This window comes from Botrytis sinoallii, assembly GCF_014898435.1.
Source record: "Botrytis sinoallii strain Bc 23 chromosome Unknown BSIN_024, whole genome shotgun sequence".
Taxonomy (NCBI): Eukaryota; Fungi; Ascomycota; class Leotiomycetes; order Helotiales; family Sclerotiniaceae; genus Botrytis; species Botrytis sinoallii.
The window spans coordinates 521,995-541,887 of NW_024066051.1; the positions used below are offsets into that span (position 1 = coordinate 521,995).

General features: G+C 43.7%; 4 protein-coding genes across 4 annotated transcripts; 2 read left to right on the forward strand and 2 right to left on the reverse strand.

Annotated features, from left to right (window-relative positions):
• Positions 1 to 1,449: 1,449 nt before the first annotated feature.
• On the forward strand, positions 1,450 to 3,836 carry EAF02_010220 (uncharacterized protein). The gene is made up of 4 exons (XM_038906268.1): positions 1,450 to 2,081; positions 2,135 to 2,603; positions 2,655 to 3,050; positions 3,108 to 3,836. The coding sequence occupies exons 1-4, from the start codon at positions 1,938 to 1,940 to the stop codon at positions 3,272 to 3,274; spliced, it is 1,176 nt and encodes a 391-aa protein (XP_038753995.1). The 5' UTR covers positions 1,450 to 1,937; the 3' UTR covers positions 3,275 to 3,836.
• A 2,283-nt stretch (positions 3,837 to 6,119) lies between these two features.
• Positions 6,120 to 7,320, reverse strand: EAF02_010221 (uncharacterized protein; the record flags this gene model as incomplete). The annotated part of the gene is made up of 3 exons (XM_038906269.1): positions 6,120 to 6,668; positions 6,728 to 6,983; positions 7,169 to 7,320. The coding sequence occupies 3 exons, from the start codon at positions 7,318 to 7,320 to the stop codon at positions 6,120 to 6,122; spliced, it is 957 nt and encodes a 318-aa protein (XP_038753996.1).
• Positions 7,321 to 10,305: 2,985 nt separating this feature from the next.
• Positions 10,306 to 14,035, reverse strand: EAF02_010222 (uncharacterized protein; the record flags this gene model as incomplete). Its single annotated transcript, XM_038906270.1, has 4 exons — positions 10,306 to 12,721; positions 12,769 to 13,231; positions 13,279 to 13,493; positions 13,548 to 14,035. The coding sequence occupies 4 exons, from the start codon at positions 14,033 to 14,035 to the stop codon at positions 10,306 to 10,308; spliced, it is 3,582 nt and encodes a 1,193-aa protein (XP_038753997.1).
• Positions 14,036 to 15,876: 1,841 nt separating this feature from the next.
• On the forward strand, positions 15,877 to 18,300 carry EAF02_010223 (uncharacterized protein; the record flags this gene model as incomplete). Its single annotated transcript, XM_038906271.1, has 2 exons — positions 15,877 to 18,098; positions 18,159 to 18,300. The coding sequence occupies 2 exons, from the start codon at positions 15,877 to 15,879 to the stop codon at positions 18,298 to 18,300; spliced, it is 2,364 nt and encodes a 787-aa protein (XP_038753998.1).
• Between the last annotated feature and the right edge of the window lie 1,593 nt (positions 18,301 to 19,893).

Below are 19,893 nucleotides of genomic sequence, written 5' to 3' on the forward strand. Positions count from 1 at the left end.
GTAAAAAGTCACTTCTGAGTTCCTGGGCTGCGAATACCTTGAATTGTCAATCATTGCAAGAGCTAAGGATATTCATTTCGAGCTGCTCAAGGCACCGTATCTCAATTATCATGACGATCTAACATTAGCCAAAACTCGTTCACATGTATGAAATGCTGTGTAACCACAATTGCAGAGAAAATCTCTGTGCATGAATCGAGCACCACTGGACGGGGCTTGTATAGGTTTCTTTCCGAAGCAAAATTTGGAGATACGGCAAGCCCTGTCAAATCTCGGTCTGCTGATCGATACGGTGACATGGAAATCTGTGGCCGATAATCCTGCAGGAAAATGTTGCGATTAAATACTCAAATATGCATGCGAGAGGCGAGGGCAGAATCAGCTTATTGGATGAATATGGGATGATGACCAGAATATTACGCGAACTCTACTACCATCAAATTGTGAGTATATTGAAGAAAAGATACTAACATTGGGCAAATGGGGGGTTCAAAAGTTAAACAGACCTTTAGCGTGGAAGACAGAGAGAGATGGAGAGAAAAAAATTGACGTTGTGGAATCCAAAATTTGATCCATTTTTTTGTGGTTCGAAATAAATAAGCCTACAAGGTTTAATATCCATCAAAGCGTGGAACGAATCAATGGAACTTATGGAACAAGTGGGACGAAATATAATCCTGGTGGAAACTCTGGCGAACACGCACTTTGAACTTCCATGCACATCATCTTTTTCAAATTTCAATCTTCTAATTTCAAATTTCAAGCGCTTCGGGGTCTAAGCTTGCAAGTTTCAACATGGGCAAAAATGAAAGCTCACTTCGGATATACCCTCGTAAATTAAAAAGCGATTGTAGTCCACAATTCAGGACCGGATCCCCCGAATAGTTTCCACACATTTCTCACCTTAGTACATTCTGCATAGCCTTGGAAGTTACAACAGGTCCCATGTTCCACGAGTCGCAGCTAGAACATTTCAGCGAATGTTCCTTCTCGCTTCAAGCTCCACTTCTGTGTTCTTATGCCCAACGTAGGAGTTATTCATCAAACTTTACGCAAAGAGGTAGGTCCCTAAATCTACCTAGTATGTGTGTGAAATTTTAGTCCCATGCTTGCAGGTAATTAAGTAAGGAGTTGTTGTTCTGATTGAAGTCTTCTCAAGATCAGCAAAGGCTTCGCTGTACAGTTATTGCATGCTCTGCAATGATCTAATGTCGTTCATCTTGTACTTTTTCCCTCCTGGACTTCTTCCCTGGGCTTCAGGTAAGGATGTTTCAACTTTCTCGCATTAATGCCACGTTTAGGTATTCCTAGTCGTCGCGCTACGATTCCAATTTTGTGACACGGGCCGTTGCGTTTAAGGGGTCATACAAGCTTCGTCATTATCATAAGTCCATTTTGTTACGACGGAAACTTTATCTCCTACTGGTTACCATGTTCTGGAAATTCCATGTGCATAACCCCTGTCAAAATTGACCCCGCAAGGCCTTGCTAAGCTGCCGGGCTTTTCTCTTCTCCATTATCCCATGTTCATCCTACCCTTGACTGATCAGCAACCAGCACCATGTCACACCATCGTGGGTCCTCACCGCTTGCTAAAGTGTTATTACTGCATTACAGTACTGATAATCTCCAATCTGACGAAGAGCAAATAACAAGCTACACGACAACCGTTGAGCTCCGCATTTGAAAACGGTTGTTAATTGGCATCCCTTCTAAAGCTCTTCTGTTACCCAACCCTTCATCTGCAAGCTATACCATATTTAATAGGTCTTCAACCGAGGATATCCCAACTATCAAGTTCTTAATTTATCGAGGACCCTTGAGACTTTACTTCACTTCTACATATTTATATCAAATCTTCGTCTTCCATCCGACATCTTCATCACATTCCATCTCTTTTATCATTCATAATATACATACCAATTCAACCATTCACCATGGCACCTAGTCGACTCACAGAAGAGGATGAAGTAGCTGTCCCAGAGATTAGCTATGACATCAACCTCCCATACAATCATATATCCGATGAATACGACCAGCGATCTAAATGTCGAACAGAATTCCCAAGCTACCTTCCATCGGTAAGTGATAGGCTTAATCCCGTTTCATTAACCAACCACTAATAAACAGGAAGTGGGAGGACGATGTCTGGTTCGACGAAGTTAAGCACTTCGAGTATCATGACCCAGCCCTGCGAGCAAACAAGTCTAAGCCAAACCTTTTCAAGGGTGGTGTCAAAGCCAAGCACATTACGCCTAAGATGGGAACTATTTTGAGTGGTGTAAAAATGGAGGAGCTCTCTGACGCAGGCAAAGACGAACTTGCACTTTTGATAACCGAGCGGAAAATTGTTGTTCTCCGAGAACAATCTGACTTTCTTCACGCCGGTCCCCAATTCCAACAAGATTTCATGTCCTATTTCGGACCATTGAGCATTCAGCCTGTATCTGGCTCCGTCAAAGGACACCCTCCTTTCCATGTCATTCATCGCGATCACAACGAAGAGGAAATCGCAAATTTCTTCCAGAAGAAATTGACTTCCACACTCTGGCATCACGATGTCAGCTATGAAAAACAGCCTCCTGGATATGTTATGCTTGGCAGTAAGTTTTCACGCCTAGCTACAGACTTCAACATTTCTAACACCTAGCCAGTATTAGCATGCCCCGATGTTGGTGGTGACACCGTATTTGCCGACACCGTGGAAGCCTACAAACGCCTCTCGCCCACCTTCCGCGCAATGATACAGGACCTCAAGGCAAACCATTCATCGCAAAAGATGATTGGCTATGCCCGCGCCGCCCGAGGAACTGTCCGAACCGACCCGATCGATTCCCTGCACCCAATCGTTCGCGTACACCCCGTCTCGGGCGAAAAAGCGCTCTACCTCAACTCGGAATTCTTGACCGATATTGTCGGGCTCAAGGATGGCGAGAAGGAAATGCTTATGAAATTCTTGGTGGATCATGTTTGTATGGGCCACGATTTCCAGGCTAGAGTGGGATGGGAAAAACACTCTGTGGTTATGTTTGATGGCCGAAGCACTCTACGTATGTTTTATCATTTCTACTATTCCCTTCACAAACAATTTCTAACAGAGAGAATAGACACTGCAACCGTAGATTACGATTCCCGTATTCAAGCCCGCCACCTTTTCCGCTTGGCAGCCATGACCGAAAAACCCATGTCAGTCGCTGAATGGGAAGCCCACCTCCACGATGATAAATCCTCCGAAACATCAGAATCCTCGAATTCGAGCGTGAGCTCGGATTAAAGGATACGAGGAATTGAGATGAGACAAAAAGTTTTCTGGGATTTTTTATTTTTTATTTTTTTACTTTTCACATGTTTTTTTCTTTCTTCGTTATACCAAGATTGATTGATTGCAAGCACAGCGGGGATACCAATACCAATCGTTTTGAATTTTCTTTCCTATTCCTTCTCTTCTTTTATAGACTTTTAAGGTTTAGGTTTTTTTGGGGGAGTTTCGTCACTATTTTTTTCTTTTTTCTTTTTTCTTTTTCACGATGTATACCCGGGATGAAATATTCTCTTCTCGGATTCTTGGGGTTTGGGGTTCTTTCTTGATGATACGTTGGGATTTTTACGTACTGTTACTAGGGTTGCACTGTGCATGCGGGAAGATCTGGATTGGAGTTGTTCCAGTTACTTTTAGGCTATATATCCACTACTGATTTTGTTCGTCAAAGATTTACTGTACCTCTCACCAGTTTGATACTTAAGCCAATCTCAAAATTAAATTCAAAATTTATCAAAGTTCTTGGTGTTGTGTCTGCACTTTTATTTTTTTTCAACTGCATTCTCTGTCAATTTAAAAGTTCCACGAGCTGGCTAGCTTTGTGTGTGTGTGTGTGTGTGTGTGTGAGTTTGGCAAAGCAAGATAGAGTCCTTTTTACGCATAGCACGAAGAGCACCCTTAATGTTTGATTGTGTGATCCCAGGTATGCTCGGCTTACAGAAGAAGGAAAACACGTGCTACAGCATACATTTCAAGAGGGGAAAACGAATAGAGGGGTGCAGCGCATATTGCTTAGCCTCACGTCAGAAAATAGCCAGGGCATGACGGACCACTTAGATGGCGTACCGTTGGATGTGGGGCTACGGTATCGAGACTGATTTGACGGTGAGAGTGCGAAAATATGGTTTCCACGGAGATTTTACACATGTGTACATGGTATGTATGGGGGTCTTGACGTTTGATGTTGAGGGGTCGATATGATTTCTTGGATGGGAGGTGGTAGACGAGGATTTGTGCATATATATGTATGGGGGTTTGGTCGCATTATTGGTAAGTAAGGGTCTTGTGATGGAATTTTGTTGTTTGAGATGGAACATTTAGGGCTTGCTTGACTGATTGCGAATGAATAAATGATGCTGGCAGTGAGTGAAAAGAGGAGGAAACGGAGTTGGTTCAATAGAATACGGAAGATACGGAGGCTTCCAAAGGGGAAGAAGAGGGGAAGTTTAGCGGTAGGACTACAACCTAGTATCTGTTACTATCTGCCGTTCCATCATTAATCATATTGATAATGAAGAAGGATGGACAACGTTCCAGCATTCGCAAAACGCTCTTGATCTAGTGCACCCAACTCGGCGACGGGGATTATGACCGATCGACAGGAAACCGGTTTGACATTTGGTTCAGCATTGAATATTGGCATTAGATGAAGATGGCAAGCGATGTGATTGATGATGAATATGATAGCCTTACTACGACCTCCAGTCCAGATGCCTAGTCACCACTCCAATATCGGCTTTAGAAGGTTCGATCACATGCATGTATATCTGCAGTCATGGATTATATTCGGTTTGCACGGTTTGTTCAGCAGAGTAGGCTTCCAGATTATGCACTCATGTTACCTACTTTGTGCATTCCATGTGAGGCGGAGTCCGGTTCAAATGGATTTCTCTTGGCGTGGTATGGCGTTTTGGGTTTTTGAGATAATGCACCTTCCATGACACGGTACGGACGGATATACTCGTAAGTGCATGCATATATATATGTATGTATCTATATGTGACGCGAGCCAGCAGTGAGATAAAAATGAGATCGGTCGGGGCATTGAGTCACCGTATGACCAACCATTCAGACAATTTGATTCTGCGTATACTCATTCTTCTTCGCTGCTCTCCCTGTCGATTCGATGATTGGTACTGGTGGCAGTGAAAAGATTCTCATACCATGGATGATGACTATCTCTCAAATGATAGACGGCGATGTACCCAGATATCCAGCGGTAGAATCATTGTAATTTTAAAAAGGATGAGCGGGTGGAGTCTTACTCCGAGTCCCGGGTTTCTCATTAACATGTCATGGCCATGGTGGGCTAATATTGTTGACCTTGATATGTACCGCTGATTCGGAAATTTGACAATTAGTTGCAGGTGTGGTGCTATATGATTGACGGTGCGCTTTTAATGAATATCACGGCAAAATGCTAGCTTCTAGATGGTAAAATACTCAGTCGCCAATAAATACACACCTCAAAAATTGCCATAATAATTTTTGCACCGTCCAATACCCTGATGCACACACGGGTAAGGCGAACGATGTCATATCTTGCCGTTCATTCGGAGTACCCATTCGTCATAGTACAGCAAGCACTGGGAGAATCTAAAACATATCAATCTGATATGTTTAGATTGGTATAGGGTTTTCTCGCAGGGTTAGATCTTCACCGACTTTTGGTTCCAGGAGAGTGGTTCATGGGATGCAGGTAAGAGGTCGGCAAGACAGTAAATGTTGATGCAGAAAACTCGGCGAGATGAGATAAGATTAGGATATGAAGAAATTTTTTAACTTTGGGAGAGATAATGTGATATGATGAATATAATCTGATGTATACATTAGTGGTGACTGTGCCATGGAGCGCTAACGACAACTAGTAATGCAGAGTCAATAGACAGACCAACATCATATGCAGTTAAAAACATCACGAGAGGTCAGATCAGCTTATTTTTCAGTGCTTGCTTCACGTATATGAATATGCGCATCATAATTCCAACTAATATGATAATGGTACTTTGTGTTACGTGTAATCGAACGACACGAGCAGACACCACGACACGGCCAATTGTCTGCTAGGCTACCAATCTCCTTACTCATCCCCGAATACATCCCACCCGAAGGTATTTGACAAATCCACGAACCTTGTTTCTTGACCCTTGGAAACTTTGTTCATGCTTTCGAACTCCTCTTCAGTCAAATCGACTAATGTTCCATTGGTTTTGATTCTCCCCTCATTCGAACTCATAGGAAGGACCACGTATCCTCGTTTGATGCCCCAAGCAATCAATATTTGACCTATGCTAACACCCTTCTTTTCAGCGATTGAGATGAGTTCAGAGTTTTGGATAACAGTTTTGCCTGTGGTGGGAACCTGGCTCTGGGATCCCAGAGGCGAATATGCCACGGGAAGGATGTTCTTTGAAAAGCAGTAGTTGATCAACTTAGTGTTAGGCCAGACGGGATGAATCTCGACTTGGTTGATGGCAGGAGGAACATCCGCGTACTTAAGAAGAGCCTCCAGGTTTGAGATGGTAAAATTGGATACTCCGATGGCTTTTGCCTTGCCAGCTTTGTTGAGAGCTTCGAATCTTCGCCAGATAGGTTCCAAGTTCGCCGTGACTTCTCTGTTGATGATGTACTGGCCAGGATTATTAGACTTGGGAACAACAGATTCTAATATCGAGTGGTGGATTATACCTTTCCATCATCTCCGATTTTGACTTCATAGTCGTCGGTCCTCTCCGCGGCGAATGGCCAATGCATCAAGAAAGAATCCACATAATCGACACCTAGCTTCTCTAAACTGTAATTCAGACTCCACTCAACATCTTCAGCGGAACCGCAAAGATGAGGCCACACTTTCGTTGTGATGAAGATATCGGAACGCTTGACACTTGGATCACTGGACAAGAATTCTCGCAAGGCAGACCCGACCTCCTCTTCATTTTTGTAACTGCGGTGTGTTAGTTTCAGGGCTGGGAAATCGCAATACGAAAACTATATTTCCGATACTTCGGCACCCCTTCATCAAGGAATAGGGGTGAATTTTAGTGGGAGGAGGGAAGGGATGAGCCCAGGAGATATCGAGTATACAGTTGGAATGAACGTATAAACATGAGACATAGGGGTTGAACTTACTACCAAGCACAATCTAGATGGCGATAACCTGATTGTAGAGCCCAAAGGACAGCATCGTGGCACTTTCCTGGGGATCCTTCATTCTGAAAAGTACCAAATCCCAGAGCCGGTATTGGGGCTCCGGTGTTCAATCTCAAAGTAGGGATGGTCATGGTGTTACTTTTCTGCCAACTTCTTGAATCCAGGAATAAATTTCCCTATGGAGCTAGCATCTTGAGGAAAATGTTAGTCTGAGAATTGACCGTGGTATTTCGTGGGTCATGAAAAATGCACAGAGAATTCCTTTGTGTTGGACTGGCCACGTACAGGTACAGATACAGTATAGAATGAGATCTCCAATACAGAATGTTTGAAGTCACAAATAGATTGAAGAGAACGTGGCTACATAGAAACAGTGGACGGGCTATACATAATTGTGGTGCTATCGATAATCGACTCTGCATTACAAAGCAACATGCTACATGATGCATGTTTGCCATTTTGGTCACTCTGCTGCTGTGTGAAACGTGGTGCAGGATGCATGGAGACGAACCGAATATAGGAGAGTGGTGGGTCATCCTTGTAATCTTCAATTGTTACGAAATGGCAGAAAACTACTCCGTAATTTTTTTTCATTATCTGCATCCATACAAGGATTCTCGTGGGGTGGAGTGTCTTGGAAGAAACGACCCTTCCCTCGATAAGGTTAAAGGTTCATTAGACATTTTGATGTTTGACCTGACTTGAACTCTAATGTACGTCTACTAGCTTGCTAGAGAAAGTCAAAAAAAGCTTAAAGCACTGAATTTGTGCCCAATATCAAAGAGGGACAAGAATGTTTGAAAGACCCAAGTAGAGAAAATCGTAATAGTCGAACCGATTGGTCACAATCTCGTAATAGCATCAAAAAGTGCATCGTCGATGGGAATACCTGCTCAGTGCGACCCGCTTGAATCACCTTGCGGCCCGAGCCGTGGCTGATAGGACAGAAGTGGAGGGGATTGAGCAAATGTGATTTTGGGTTAGAGATGCAAATCTACTAATTCATCGATAGAAGACTAAATAGACCATTTGAAAGATTTCACCAATTCGTGTGTTTTAGTTGGCTAAGTTCCACGTTGTGGCAGAGAGGGGTGCAGCCCCCTACATGTAATTCGTCAATTGTCGCCTCATTCCTCTGTGTTAGCAGACATTGTCAAATCCGAACTTTTGCCGTTCAAGAATGAGAGTTTATGGTTTGCATACGAAGCAAGCCAGCGTGTCTTGATTGTATGATTCGAAGTCGGACAGCAAAGCAAGCTTGTGCAGTATGATGTCGAGCAGTCTCTGCAGCTACATTGCAAAGTTGGTGCCTCAAGGAGGTCATGGAGGTCATGCATTAGCTCTCTGAATGCCAACCGCATCGTTAGTCTCATGTACTGACACAGAAAAGTCACAATTTGTCGTCCTTAGCACACATGTCGCTTTAGCTCCTTCTTTTCCTTCTCAACAACAAGCGCACGGCCAACAGAGACCAGTCCACTTGTCAACGTCACCAACATCATACCAGCCATGTTAGGTCTGAAAACACCTTTTTTTGGACCCCGAAAAACCTCAATGGTTATTTTCACCCGATTCGGTTCCATGATGCCTACTCAGAAAGCGTGTTAACGCCCCCAAAGTATCAAGCTTTGCAAAGCTGCAAAACCTGAAGCAGTGCGGATCCACGAAAGAATTGTTAGTCCGTTGGCTAAATATGTAGTTCCGAGCTACACTGCCGGCATGTTTTAGCGGGCTGTCAAGTGAACGGATAGCATTCATGAGTTTAGACATTCTGAGTACGATCAGTCTTTACTATCCTGAAGTCTACTTCTCAGATTCAAGCTGAAATCTCGAAGGAAAGTTGTGTGGAAATGTAGGATAATGCTCATCCATATCTGAGGCAAATAAGCAAATCCCAGGCTATAATAAGATCAGGCAGACATGAACATATGAAGACTTATCATGGCAAAGATGAAACGACGAATATGCATCTGCTCTTCTATTTTGAGAAATGTGAAACGAGCTAGAAGAATTCCAGATGAATTCCAGATGACGACATGGAAGAAAGCATCTGCCACATCCATACATCACGTGCACAACTGCTTTACCGTTTTCAATTTGGGGTTTAAGTAACCCTTTTTGGATCCAGGGAGATTTTATGGTACTTGCTGTCTCTCATCTCTTTTTCATAGTCCTGTACTTCGTTATCTCGGCTTCTTTTCAGATCAGACTACGGGACGGTTCGGCTAATTTGAGGACGTATATATATATTTTGTTAGGTCTGAGGTTAGCCTCGTCAGCATGCCCTACTTTGTTACTAGACACTGCTCGAGGAGTGGTATTAGACTGGAGGAATATTATCAGAAAAACAGGTAGACAGTATGGATGAATTACAATAAAATGGAAGAATATGATGCAAGTCAATAAAAATAGCTATCCATGAAAACCAAGTAGACAGCACACATCAACTCTCTTCCAACCACACAGGATATTCGCTCAACACATTGTGGTTTGTAAAATACCATAGCTCCGTCCTTCTGACAGTTCGCTCACGGACGCATCTTCTCTGCAGATATAGCAGGCGATACAAGCAGCACAGCGTGAAATATGATCATGGAATCTCGGAATCTTTGAAATGGATTTGTGTCCTACACGTGAATCGGAGACTTCGTACCTCTTTTCAAGCGTCAGTAGCCCAGTCTCAAATGTGTGAGAAAGAAATGTAATGACAATTATTCCACATCTATACACGATATACTCATCCATTCGGGCAGCAGACAGATAGGCCAGACAGATAGGCCACCATTCTTCTCCGTTTTCTCAATAAACGTCCAATCAACGAATCAATTTACCACATGCGAGCTTTTGTGATTTATGAGATTTTTCCATTTAACCCTATGTAATCATACAGCTCATTCGATTCCAGCCCGTCCATTTAATCATTAAATAACTCTCTACTGAAACGAAAAATACAAAAACGCCTAGGCCATGCATGTTGTAAGTGTATTCTTTGATCATCAATCATCGCATCGCTTTTATCATTTGCGTCATTAGTATTTTCCTCTTTGTTTCACTCCACCCCTTTCCAACTCCCGGGCTCTTCTTATGCCCTTCCATACCCTCTTCAGAATTTCACATCACGAGAGATCAAATCCGGCCCCCGCATTGACCGCATACAGCAATTTCTCTCTCAATTTCTCTTTGCTTTGATACCTTGGTAACTTCAGTAAGTTGACACACGTACTTGCACTTGGTAGTCTGTCCTCATCTGAGCTACTATCCCTAATACTGAACAGCGGATTCAATGATCCAAATCCTAATAACGGTGCTCTCGGTGTACTGGTAACATATTTGAGCACCTTTCTCCTATCCTCATCTTTGAGTTCTTCCATGACCTGCCAGAACATCATGATCGTTGGGTGCTCGTGTTGATCGTCGCCCATCTGATACACACCGCCGTACTGTGTGTTCTTGCGTAGATCATTGATATTGATATCCGATGTCTCGCCGGAAATTAGGGTTTGAAGTTCAACTTGGTTAAACATGCTCAACCAGGAGGGATTTATGATTTGGCCGAGGCCGCGAAGGAAAGCCTGCGTGAGTTCATAGGGCTGAATGTGGAGACGGTGGCGGACGACATAAGCAATGTAGAGGAGACGATTCTCATTTGTCACGGGGATATTAGAGCCATTAGGCATGAGATCTCGGGTGATAACTTTAGGGCGGGCATCAGGCATGCCGTTAGGAATCGTGTCGGTTATGGTAAAGTCGAGTGAGAAATCTTCGACATTTCCGGGATAATTCTTGAGTTTTAGCAGCCCTTGATACAATCCTTCATCAAGATCACGTAGATCGTTCAGATTAGTACGGCTTGCTGCTTCTGGGCCAGAATTTGCAGCGGACCATTTGAGAAGAAAAAACCCAGCAAAATTGATGTCAATGAGAATACCTTCGTACAAACATTTTCCTACGATGCGGCCCAAGAAGTGCATGCGATTACGCAGCTGTACACTATATGTCCTCCAATCAGGGCTTGTTTCGTTTATCCCCATCGATCTTAAGAATTCATAGTCTTGTTCCATAGCTGTTGGATTAGGGTAGAGTAAATTTTGGTCATTCGTGACAAAAAGTGATGGATTACTACCGTAATCTAAAGGACTACGAAATGCTTCATTAGTAACACTGGTAAGGAATTCTTTCGTCACTCCGCCGCCGTCAATACCAGCCTCAATAGCACCAAAGCTGTCAACAAATGTGATCTGAATTGGCTCTTTGAGGCCTTCTGAGAGTGGAAAGAATGCCTCAAATGCATCTTCAAATACAGACTCTCGACGAATCGATGCATGATGTCTGCCAAGAGTTTCTCGTGCGGCATTTCGATTTTGTGCCATATTTGCCATTCGCATACGCCATGAATCCGGATCGATAACTCCTGACCGCCTCTTGAGTTGATCCATTACGACGAACTGGCGAAATATCTCAACACGAGTTTCGAAGGGTATGACAAATGGCATATTTTGTAACACCTCAATCCTGGGCCCAATAGCAGCCATGATTTTTCTCTTGTTTATTTTTTGCTGATGCTTTCTTAAAAGATCCTGCTGTCTCATTTGAGACAGCAAGTGGCTTGGCCGAGTTGTACGACCCAGCATAAGACTTTGAACTGGCTCGTACTCGTCTGCATCTCCTTCAAACTCGGCTTCAGCTCCTTCCCCGTCGGCAACCTCTTGTCGCCTTTCTTGCTCCTTGATAACATCAAGAATAAAGCCTTTCATGTCAAAACGTGCCGTCATGAGCCAATGATCTTTGGGCAAAAATCGTCGTCTCGAATCTCGCTCATAAATCATGCGCATAACCCCGATTACAATGGTTCGCAAATAGTAAAACGTCATGCCCGAAATACCTGCGAATGGCCAACTCGAGTTGCTTGTTGATTGGCTCCCATCAGAAGCGTGTTTTTCATCTTTTGTGAATTCGTTGTTGATGCCAAAATAGGTGCCTAAGCCACCCTCGATAACAGAACTATCATCACCAGAAAGTTCAGCAGCATTGTAATAAGTGGTGAACGAGATGTTCTTCAGAAAAATGGTGAGTTTCTCGACAGCTTCCAATGAGAGTGCACTGCCTCGAATCTTTGAGGCAGTTCCACTCGCTTGATTCGATTCTGTGCTACCTCCGAGGAAATCCTCGTCATCTATGAACTTTAAAACAAATGTGTAAAGTTCTAAGAAAAGAAGAATGGTTCTCCACTCTCGATCTCTTGATATAACTTCTTGAGATGGCTCATTGCTATGCTGCTTTTGGTATTGAAGGATTTCCAATGTAGCTCTCGAATCGGCCATGATAGCTTTGAAGGTGCTTGTTGAACTCATTGCCTGCCAAAGAAATTTGAGAGCCAACACCTCATTTCCGTTGGAAGTCATCATTGAGCTAGAGCAAAGCCACATTCGAATTTCATCGGCACGATCTGGAAAAATTCTTAGCAGGGTAAGGGCGTAACTTGCCAAGAAGCTTGCATCTTCCTGCCCCGTCGTTGACCATTTTGCATAATCTCTAACACCAAATTAGCGATGGCCAAGGGAGAAATATAACTGACTTACATGTTAAATTTTCTGAGTAGCCCAGTTATTGATTTCTTATCTAACAAAGACAACAAATGATTGCTTATAAATATGGGCAAGTTTTTGACAGACTGAACTCCACTTTCTTCACGTTCTCCTCTTTGGAAATTATTGGATGTTAGTTTGCGACCATCAATCCTGCCAATGAGATCGACGGAGCACGCCGATAATTGAAGCGACAGGGCTCTCAATAGCTCAGATTCCTCTCCACGGTGCTCTTGCATACGGAATATTGCAATAAAATGAGCAAGCAACCATAGCTTTGCCTCCGGGTTTGACTGCGAAGAAGAAATGCTTGAGTAGTCACGAACTATAGCGGCAGCTAGATGATTGCCACTCATTTTAGACGCGAGTACCTGTAAACCTCCAAGCCTGGATTCTAAATCTGGAATGGTAAGGAATCGAGATGCCATTGCTGAATAAACATCCAATGAGACTTTACCTGTACTGATTAGGATACAAATAAAAAGAGGTGTTAGGGAAACTTACTAAATGATTGCCCCGGCGCTGAGGAAGATACTTGGAGAGGAAAGAATACTGCCGAGACAAGCTCCGCACGCCATTCATCGGAAAGACTGCCCCCAACTACGACGCTCGAAAGAAAGTCATAATAGGGAATCGCAATATGTGACAGTATATTTGCATTCTGCACTAATATGTTCGACAGGAGCTTGAAAAGAACTCTGTTGTAGCTGGGCAAGGTACTATTGGATATGTCAGGATCCCATCAGTGACAAACTTGTTGGGGGAATACGTACCGTATGAGAGCACTGAGTGTGAGTCTTGCCAATTTGAAGAGATAAGGCCCATACTCTGCCTGAGATATGAGTCTGGTATTCTTGTTATGAACGAACTTCCTGCCGAGTTCCGTCAATTGGGCTACATCATCCTCCCGCTCGGGGTTGCAAAACGCCATTAACAACTTTAATTGCTCAAGTGGAACGAGATCATCATTCCCTCCCTCGCAAGAACTATAGGTCGCCTTGTATTGTTCTCGTCTTGCATCCGCAAGCTTGGTTCTACTTCTATGACCCCTCCATACTCTCTGGATTTTCTTCGAAGCGCTAAGTCTTTCCCTTTCCCTCTGACGTTGCTCCCTCTCTTGTTGTGCATGTGCCACTGTCTTTTGAGCACCAGAAGCTGAAGCCGAGGAGTTCCAAGTACTGGCAGCGAATGGATTTGGATTTTGACCAGAAAGGTTGACTTGTCTAGGTCTGCGAGAACTGCCACTGAATGTTTGAAACATTTCTTCGACGGTGGGATTAATGTAAATGGTATCGTTTTTCAAAAGCTTGTCCCTTTGTTATGAATTGTAAATGAGTGTATCATGAACAAAACAGCATACCGAATTCTATGGGCGATCCAAATAGAGACCGATCGAAGACGGGAGAAGAATGATTGTGGTAGATGGGATTCTTCGGAACAGGACGATGATAGCAGTATAACTACTATCAAAGAGTAGAGTAGGAAATAATAGGATGAAGTGAATCACAACTATAGTATGAGGAGACAGATGAAATGGTTTTATGTAAGAGTCGTCTATGAAATCCTCTTTCTTTTGAATTGAAGTGTCTGAAGGCAATAGTAACAAAGTAATATCATGTACAGCCTCTTCCTCATATGTTCCTCGGATTACGTTTGGCAGCAGCCTCATGATATGACGCCGCTTTTGATAACCCGACTGCCGATATCTCCAGCTGCCTTGTAACCTTATAAATCAAAAGCACACAGGTGGAATGACAGAGAAAGTTTTCTGTTTGTCTTTCTTATCGGATGCTGTTTGTGATTACTTAAGCAAAGCAAAATCATTCCCCTCGTTAATTCGTATAAGTATTTGAGTTGGAGAGTTGAGAGGAGGTTCAAAGGACTAAACGAAATCGATGGGATATCATAAAGATTCGTTGTATTATAAGTTAGTGGTTCACCTTGCACATGGTTATCGTTTTACCTATATATATCTACGTTCTCTTATGAGAGCAAGCCCTTGAAGCCGTGTCCTCTCTGCGTTCGAATCTATCAATCTTCTTGTGACTTGGAGAAGATGTCTACCGATCTACCTAGTACCTACCTTCATACCTAGACACCATTCCGGTACGTTCTTGCTCCTTCATACTAGAACGAAGCGAGAAAGCCTCCACGGCAGTAGCCAAAGGGAGCGCCAAATTATATGTTTTTACTGAATGATGCTTTCTCCCCTGACAACTTGGAACCCAAGAGTAATCACTTCTATTGACCACCAATGTATAAATAACAAAACCTTTTCAGTATGGTAGGAACTGGTCGGCCGCTTGAGGAACCGGCAATTAATACTTAGTGTTCTGCAGATTAGACATCCATAGATTACATAATCATCTTGATCATTCACTTGATGAATCAGCTGTAGCGAATCACATGAGGGTTTCTTTCACTTACCCATCAGCAAGTGATCAAGCTAAGCCAAATGGAACTTAGTTAGTCTACGCACAGAAATTTCGAAAAAAGATTGAGTTTTATCTGTCGCGATTGTGATTTCAAGAAATCTCCTTCCCTTCCTTCTACAACCACAAAAAAAATACAACCCACCGAAAAGATCTTACAATAGCGGTTTAAGTACGAATACTTCGTGCTTTTTTCGTTCTTCTTCGCCCTTTTCAAATTAGAAAATCCCTCTTCTTTTAGAGATACAAAAAAATTTGAAAATCAAACTACAGAAAACCCCAGAATTGCGATCGATACTTATTCTATCGACCACTTTTCGAAATACCTTCATCTTCCTTCCGAACTTAAAATCTCCAACCTCACAAAGTCAGTCATATTGTGCATCTGTCTTACGGCAGTGTGACATCAGTATTTCGATTTAATACTTAGTTCTGTACAGAATTATTTTCACGAATTTCTACCCCTCCTCAAATCTCGACCCTCTCTTCGAACAACACATCTCGACATAAAGGTAACCATGCCACTTTTATACCTCTTTCTCTCTCTTTATGCCTTCTCTCATTGTTCCCTTTGTCGGCTTATCATTATTAATTTCAATTCAAAAGAAAAAAAGATTTACTTTTTGTTCATATGGCTAATTTTTCGATTTTTCAGTAAAATTTAGTCAACATGTCTGCCGCAACTCAAAATGCTGCTGTCGACCAGCTCGCCTCTGACCTTAACAATGCTTCCTTGAATGGAGATGCAAATGGCGCCGCTACCCTCAACACCGATGTTTCCAACGTCAACTCTGAAGACCAAGACGCCGCAGGTCCTACCCCCACCAATGCCCCTCACCCACAAGCTTCGGCTTCCCTCTACGTCGGTGAACTTGACACATCCGTCACCGAAGCTATGCTTTTCGAACTCTTCTCCCAAATTGGCTCCGTTGCTTCCATTCGTGTTTGCCGTGATGCTATTTCTCGCCGATCCCTCGGATATGCCTACGTCAACTACAACACCACCGCCGATGGTGAGAAGGCTCTCGAAGAGCTCAACTACACTTTGATCAAGGGCCGCCCATGCAGAATCATGTGGTCCCAACGTGATCCAGCTCTCCGAAAGAACGGTCAAGGAAACGTTTTCATCAAGAATTTGGATGTTGCCATTGACAACAAGGCTCTCCACGATACATTTGCTGCTTTCGGAAACATTTTGAGTTGCAAGGTTGCCCAAGACGAGTCTGGAGCTTCCAAGGGTTATGGTTTCGTTCACTACGAGACAGATGAGGCAGCCGCTCAAGCCATCAAGCACGTCAATGGTATGCTTTTGAACGAGAAGAAGGTCTTCGTTGGCCATCACATTCCTAAGAAGGACCGTCAAAGCAAGTTTGAGGAGATGAAGGCGAACTTCACCAACATCTACGTCAAGAACATCCCAGTTGAAGCCACCGAGGAGGAGTTCCGTGAGTTGTTCGAGAAGTTCGGTGATGTTACCTCAGCTTCCCTTGCCCGCGATGCTGAATCCGGCAAGAGCCGTGGCTTTGGTTTCGTCAACTTCATCAACCATGAGCATGCCGCTACTGCTGTTGATGAGCTTAACGGCAAAGACTTCAAGGGTCAAGATCTCTACGTCGGCCGTGCACAGAAGAAGCATGAACGTGAGGAAGAGCTCCGCCGTTCATACGAAGCTGCTCGCATTGAGAAGGCTTCCAAATATCAAGGTGTCAACCTCTACGTCAAGAACTTAGATGATGACATTGATGATGAGAAGCTCCGAGAGTTGTTCCAATCATTCGGTTCCATTACCTCCGCTAAGGTCATGCGTGATACCCCTGCTGAGACCGCCGAAGCTGAGGAGAAGAAGGAGAAGGACGATGAGAAGAACAAAGAGAACAAGGACGTTAAGGAGACCAAGAAGGAGGGCGAGGCTGAAACTGAAGAGGCCTCTGCACCAAAGGCAAAGCGCTCTTTGGGTAAGAGCAAGGGATTCGGTTTCGTTTGCTTCAACAACCCAGATGAGGCTACCAAGGCCGTCTCTGATATGAACCAGCGCATGGTCAACAACAAGCCACTTTACGTCGCTCTTGCTCAGCGCAAGGATGTCCGTAAGAGTCAATTGGAAGCCAGCATTCAAGCTCGTAACCAAATCCGCATGCAGCAAGCCGCTGCTCAAGCTGGTATGCCTCAACAATACATGCAAGCTCCAATGTTCTTCCCTCCAGGGGCTCAACAACCAGGCTTCCTTCCCCAAGGTGGACGTGGTATGCAATTCCCACCCCAAGCTGGCATGCCAATCCCAGGTGCCCAAGGAGGCCGACCTGGTCAATTCCAAGCTGGTTTCCCACCACAACAAGCTGGTCGCGGTGCACCAGCTGGTCAACAAATGCCACCTAACATGTACGGTATGGGCCCAGGCCAATTCCCTGCTGGCGGTCAATATCCTCAACAAAACAACCCACAATTCTTAGCTGCCATGCAAGCTGCACAACTCACTGCCGGCCGTGGCGGACCAAATGCACGTGGGCCAATGCAAGGTATGCCACCAAACATGGCCATGCCTATGGGTCAACAAGGAATGCCACAATTCCAACAAGGTGCTAGACAAGGTGGTATGCCTGGTCGTGGTGCTCAAGCTGGACGTCCGGGCCAATTCGCTGGTGGCTTCCCTCCACAAGCTGGTCGTGGTATGCCACAACAGATCCCAGGAATGCAACAAATTCCTCAGATGGCTCAAGAGGGTGGTGTTCCAGCTACTATGTTGCAAGCCCAAGTTCAAGCCGTTGCTCCTCAGCAACAGAAGCAAATTCTTGGAGAGGCTTTGTTCCCTAAGATCCAAGTTTTGCAACCTGAATTGGCTGGCAAGATTACCGGAATGTTGTTGGAGATGGAGAACCAGGAGTTGATCAATCTGTAAGTAATAACCAAGGACCTTTCAGCCCTACAACTATCGCCGTACTAACAATTTCATAGTATCGAAGATGATGCTTCTCTCCGCGCCAAGGTTGACGAGGCACTCACCGTCTACGATGAGTATGTTAAGAACAGAGGTGAAGGTGAAGGCGAGGCTGGTGAGACCAAGGAGGGTGACGAGAAGGCTGAAGAGAAGGCTTAATTGCCCACTCTCTTCTACCATTAACGACTCTTTTTCTACACTTTACTTTGGCGTCTTGTCCAACTCTTCTGCTACGGTACGGTTCCGGAAAAGTTATTTATGCTTTGGTGGCAATATTTCGGTCCTACTTTTTATCGCATTCTTCACACACGGAACGATATTTTTCTTATGGTCAATGAATATTTATCTTCTATTATTCATCTTATGGAAGGGCAAATATTTCAACCAATTACATGTACTCATAGATTACTCTTGTGCTCAACGACTCTTGCACTACTCGGCGGAGGTACAATTTTCTTTTTCTCATTGAAAATTGCCTACGCTTCTAACGATTAAATGTCATTGCAAGGTGTGGCTAGTTGGCAATGGAGGGGATAAACAGCAAAACCTTAATTTCTTTCTGCTTTTTTATGACTATCTTCAGTCCATCCGCTCGATTTGAACTGATGGCGACAACCTTCATGGGGTTCTTCACCTTTTCTTTTAATCATGAATGGATGACGAATATGAATTGAGGGGTATTGGCATGGCAATTCAGTTTTCTGGGTGGGCATGGATTGGGAATGTGACAGCGTGAACAGAATTAGATTAGGGTTCTATCATAGATAAGATAAGTGGTTAGGGGAGTAGAGAAGAAATCAAAAAACATTGCAAATTAATCATGAGCCTTGAGTTACGTGGATGTTGTGGGGATTATGAGCGCGTGTGAGATGCTGTTGTGATTCAACTGTGATTCAAATGAATGATACAGTGAGATATTCTAGTTTGATTTGGACAATGGAGTTCGATTATTAGACTACTAGCTAAAACCGAGTCGCTCTCGGCTGAATAATAGGGGAGGGAGGATACAAGCATTTGATATCCGATTCCGAGTGAGATACTTGGGTGTTCGGAAATAATGTATAATTAATAACCAACTGTATCAAAATAGTATCTTTGGTTAAGTACCTAGTTATATACAATCGCCAAGTGGCAGGATGATTCATAGCTCTAACCAGCGGGGTCGATTGATGCTATGGGTGAAAGAAGAAAAGAAGTGTTTTGAAAAGTGTGGTGGGCGGTGATTTTTTAATTCATCGGGTGGCGATGGTTTGCGAATTGGAGATCGGCTTATCGGTTGACATTGCTCTTTAGGACTCAGGATTGAGAAATCGTGGGACGATGGGAATTTAATGGGTAGATAGGCTTGGAGATTGAGGTGTTTACCTACCGAGGTGGGACGTGGTATGGGTGAGAATGGAAAGGGGGAGAGTTGGGGGAAGGTGTATAATGTGAGGTTGTTTTATGGTGATGTGAACGATTGGGAGGGTGCGAGTCGGAGCGAAATCGTGGTGTGTTGTGTTGTGTTTGTTGTCGAGGAATCTGTATGTCGATATATGTGATACAGTTGTGAAGTTACAAAATTGTGTGAATTATTGTAAGAAAAATGATGATATTCATTTAATCTCGAAATTGACGAGAGGGTAACTAGCTAGCTATGCTAACTAACTTAGGAAACTCCTAGCGTGGTGTCATTCCAGTCTTACTATCTACACCTGAAAACAAGTCCCCAACATTTCCCACGCCACATCCAAGAAGAACCCCTTGAGAAGG

What these genes read in the sequence shown, in the direction of transcription:
- EAF02_010220 (XM_038906268.1), top strand. Translation starts at nt 1,938, where the DNA reads ATGGCACCTAGTCGACTCACAGAAGAGGATGAAGTAGCTGTCCCAGAG. An exon ending in TCCCAAGCTACCTTCCATCG is followed by an intron (nt 2,082 to 2,134) that starts GTAAGTGATAGG and finishes ATAAACAGGAAG; the next exon opens with TGGGAGGACGATGTCTGGTT. An exon ending in TGGATATGTTATGCTTGGCA is followed by an intron (nt 2,604 to 2,654) that starts GTAAGTTTTCAC and finishes ACACCTAGCCAG; the next exon opens with TATTAGCATGCCCCGATGTT.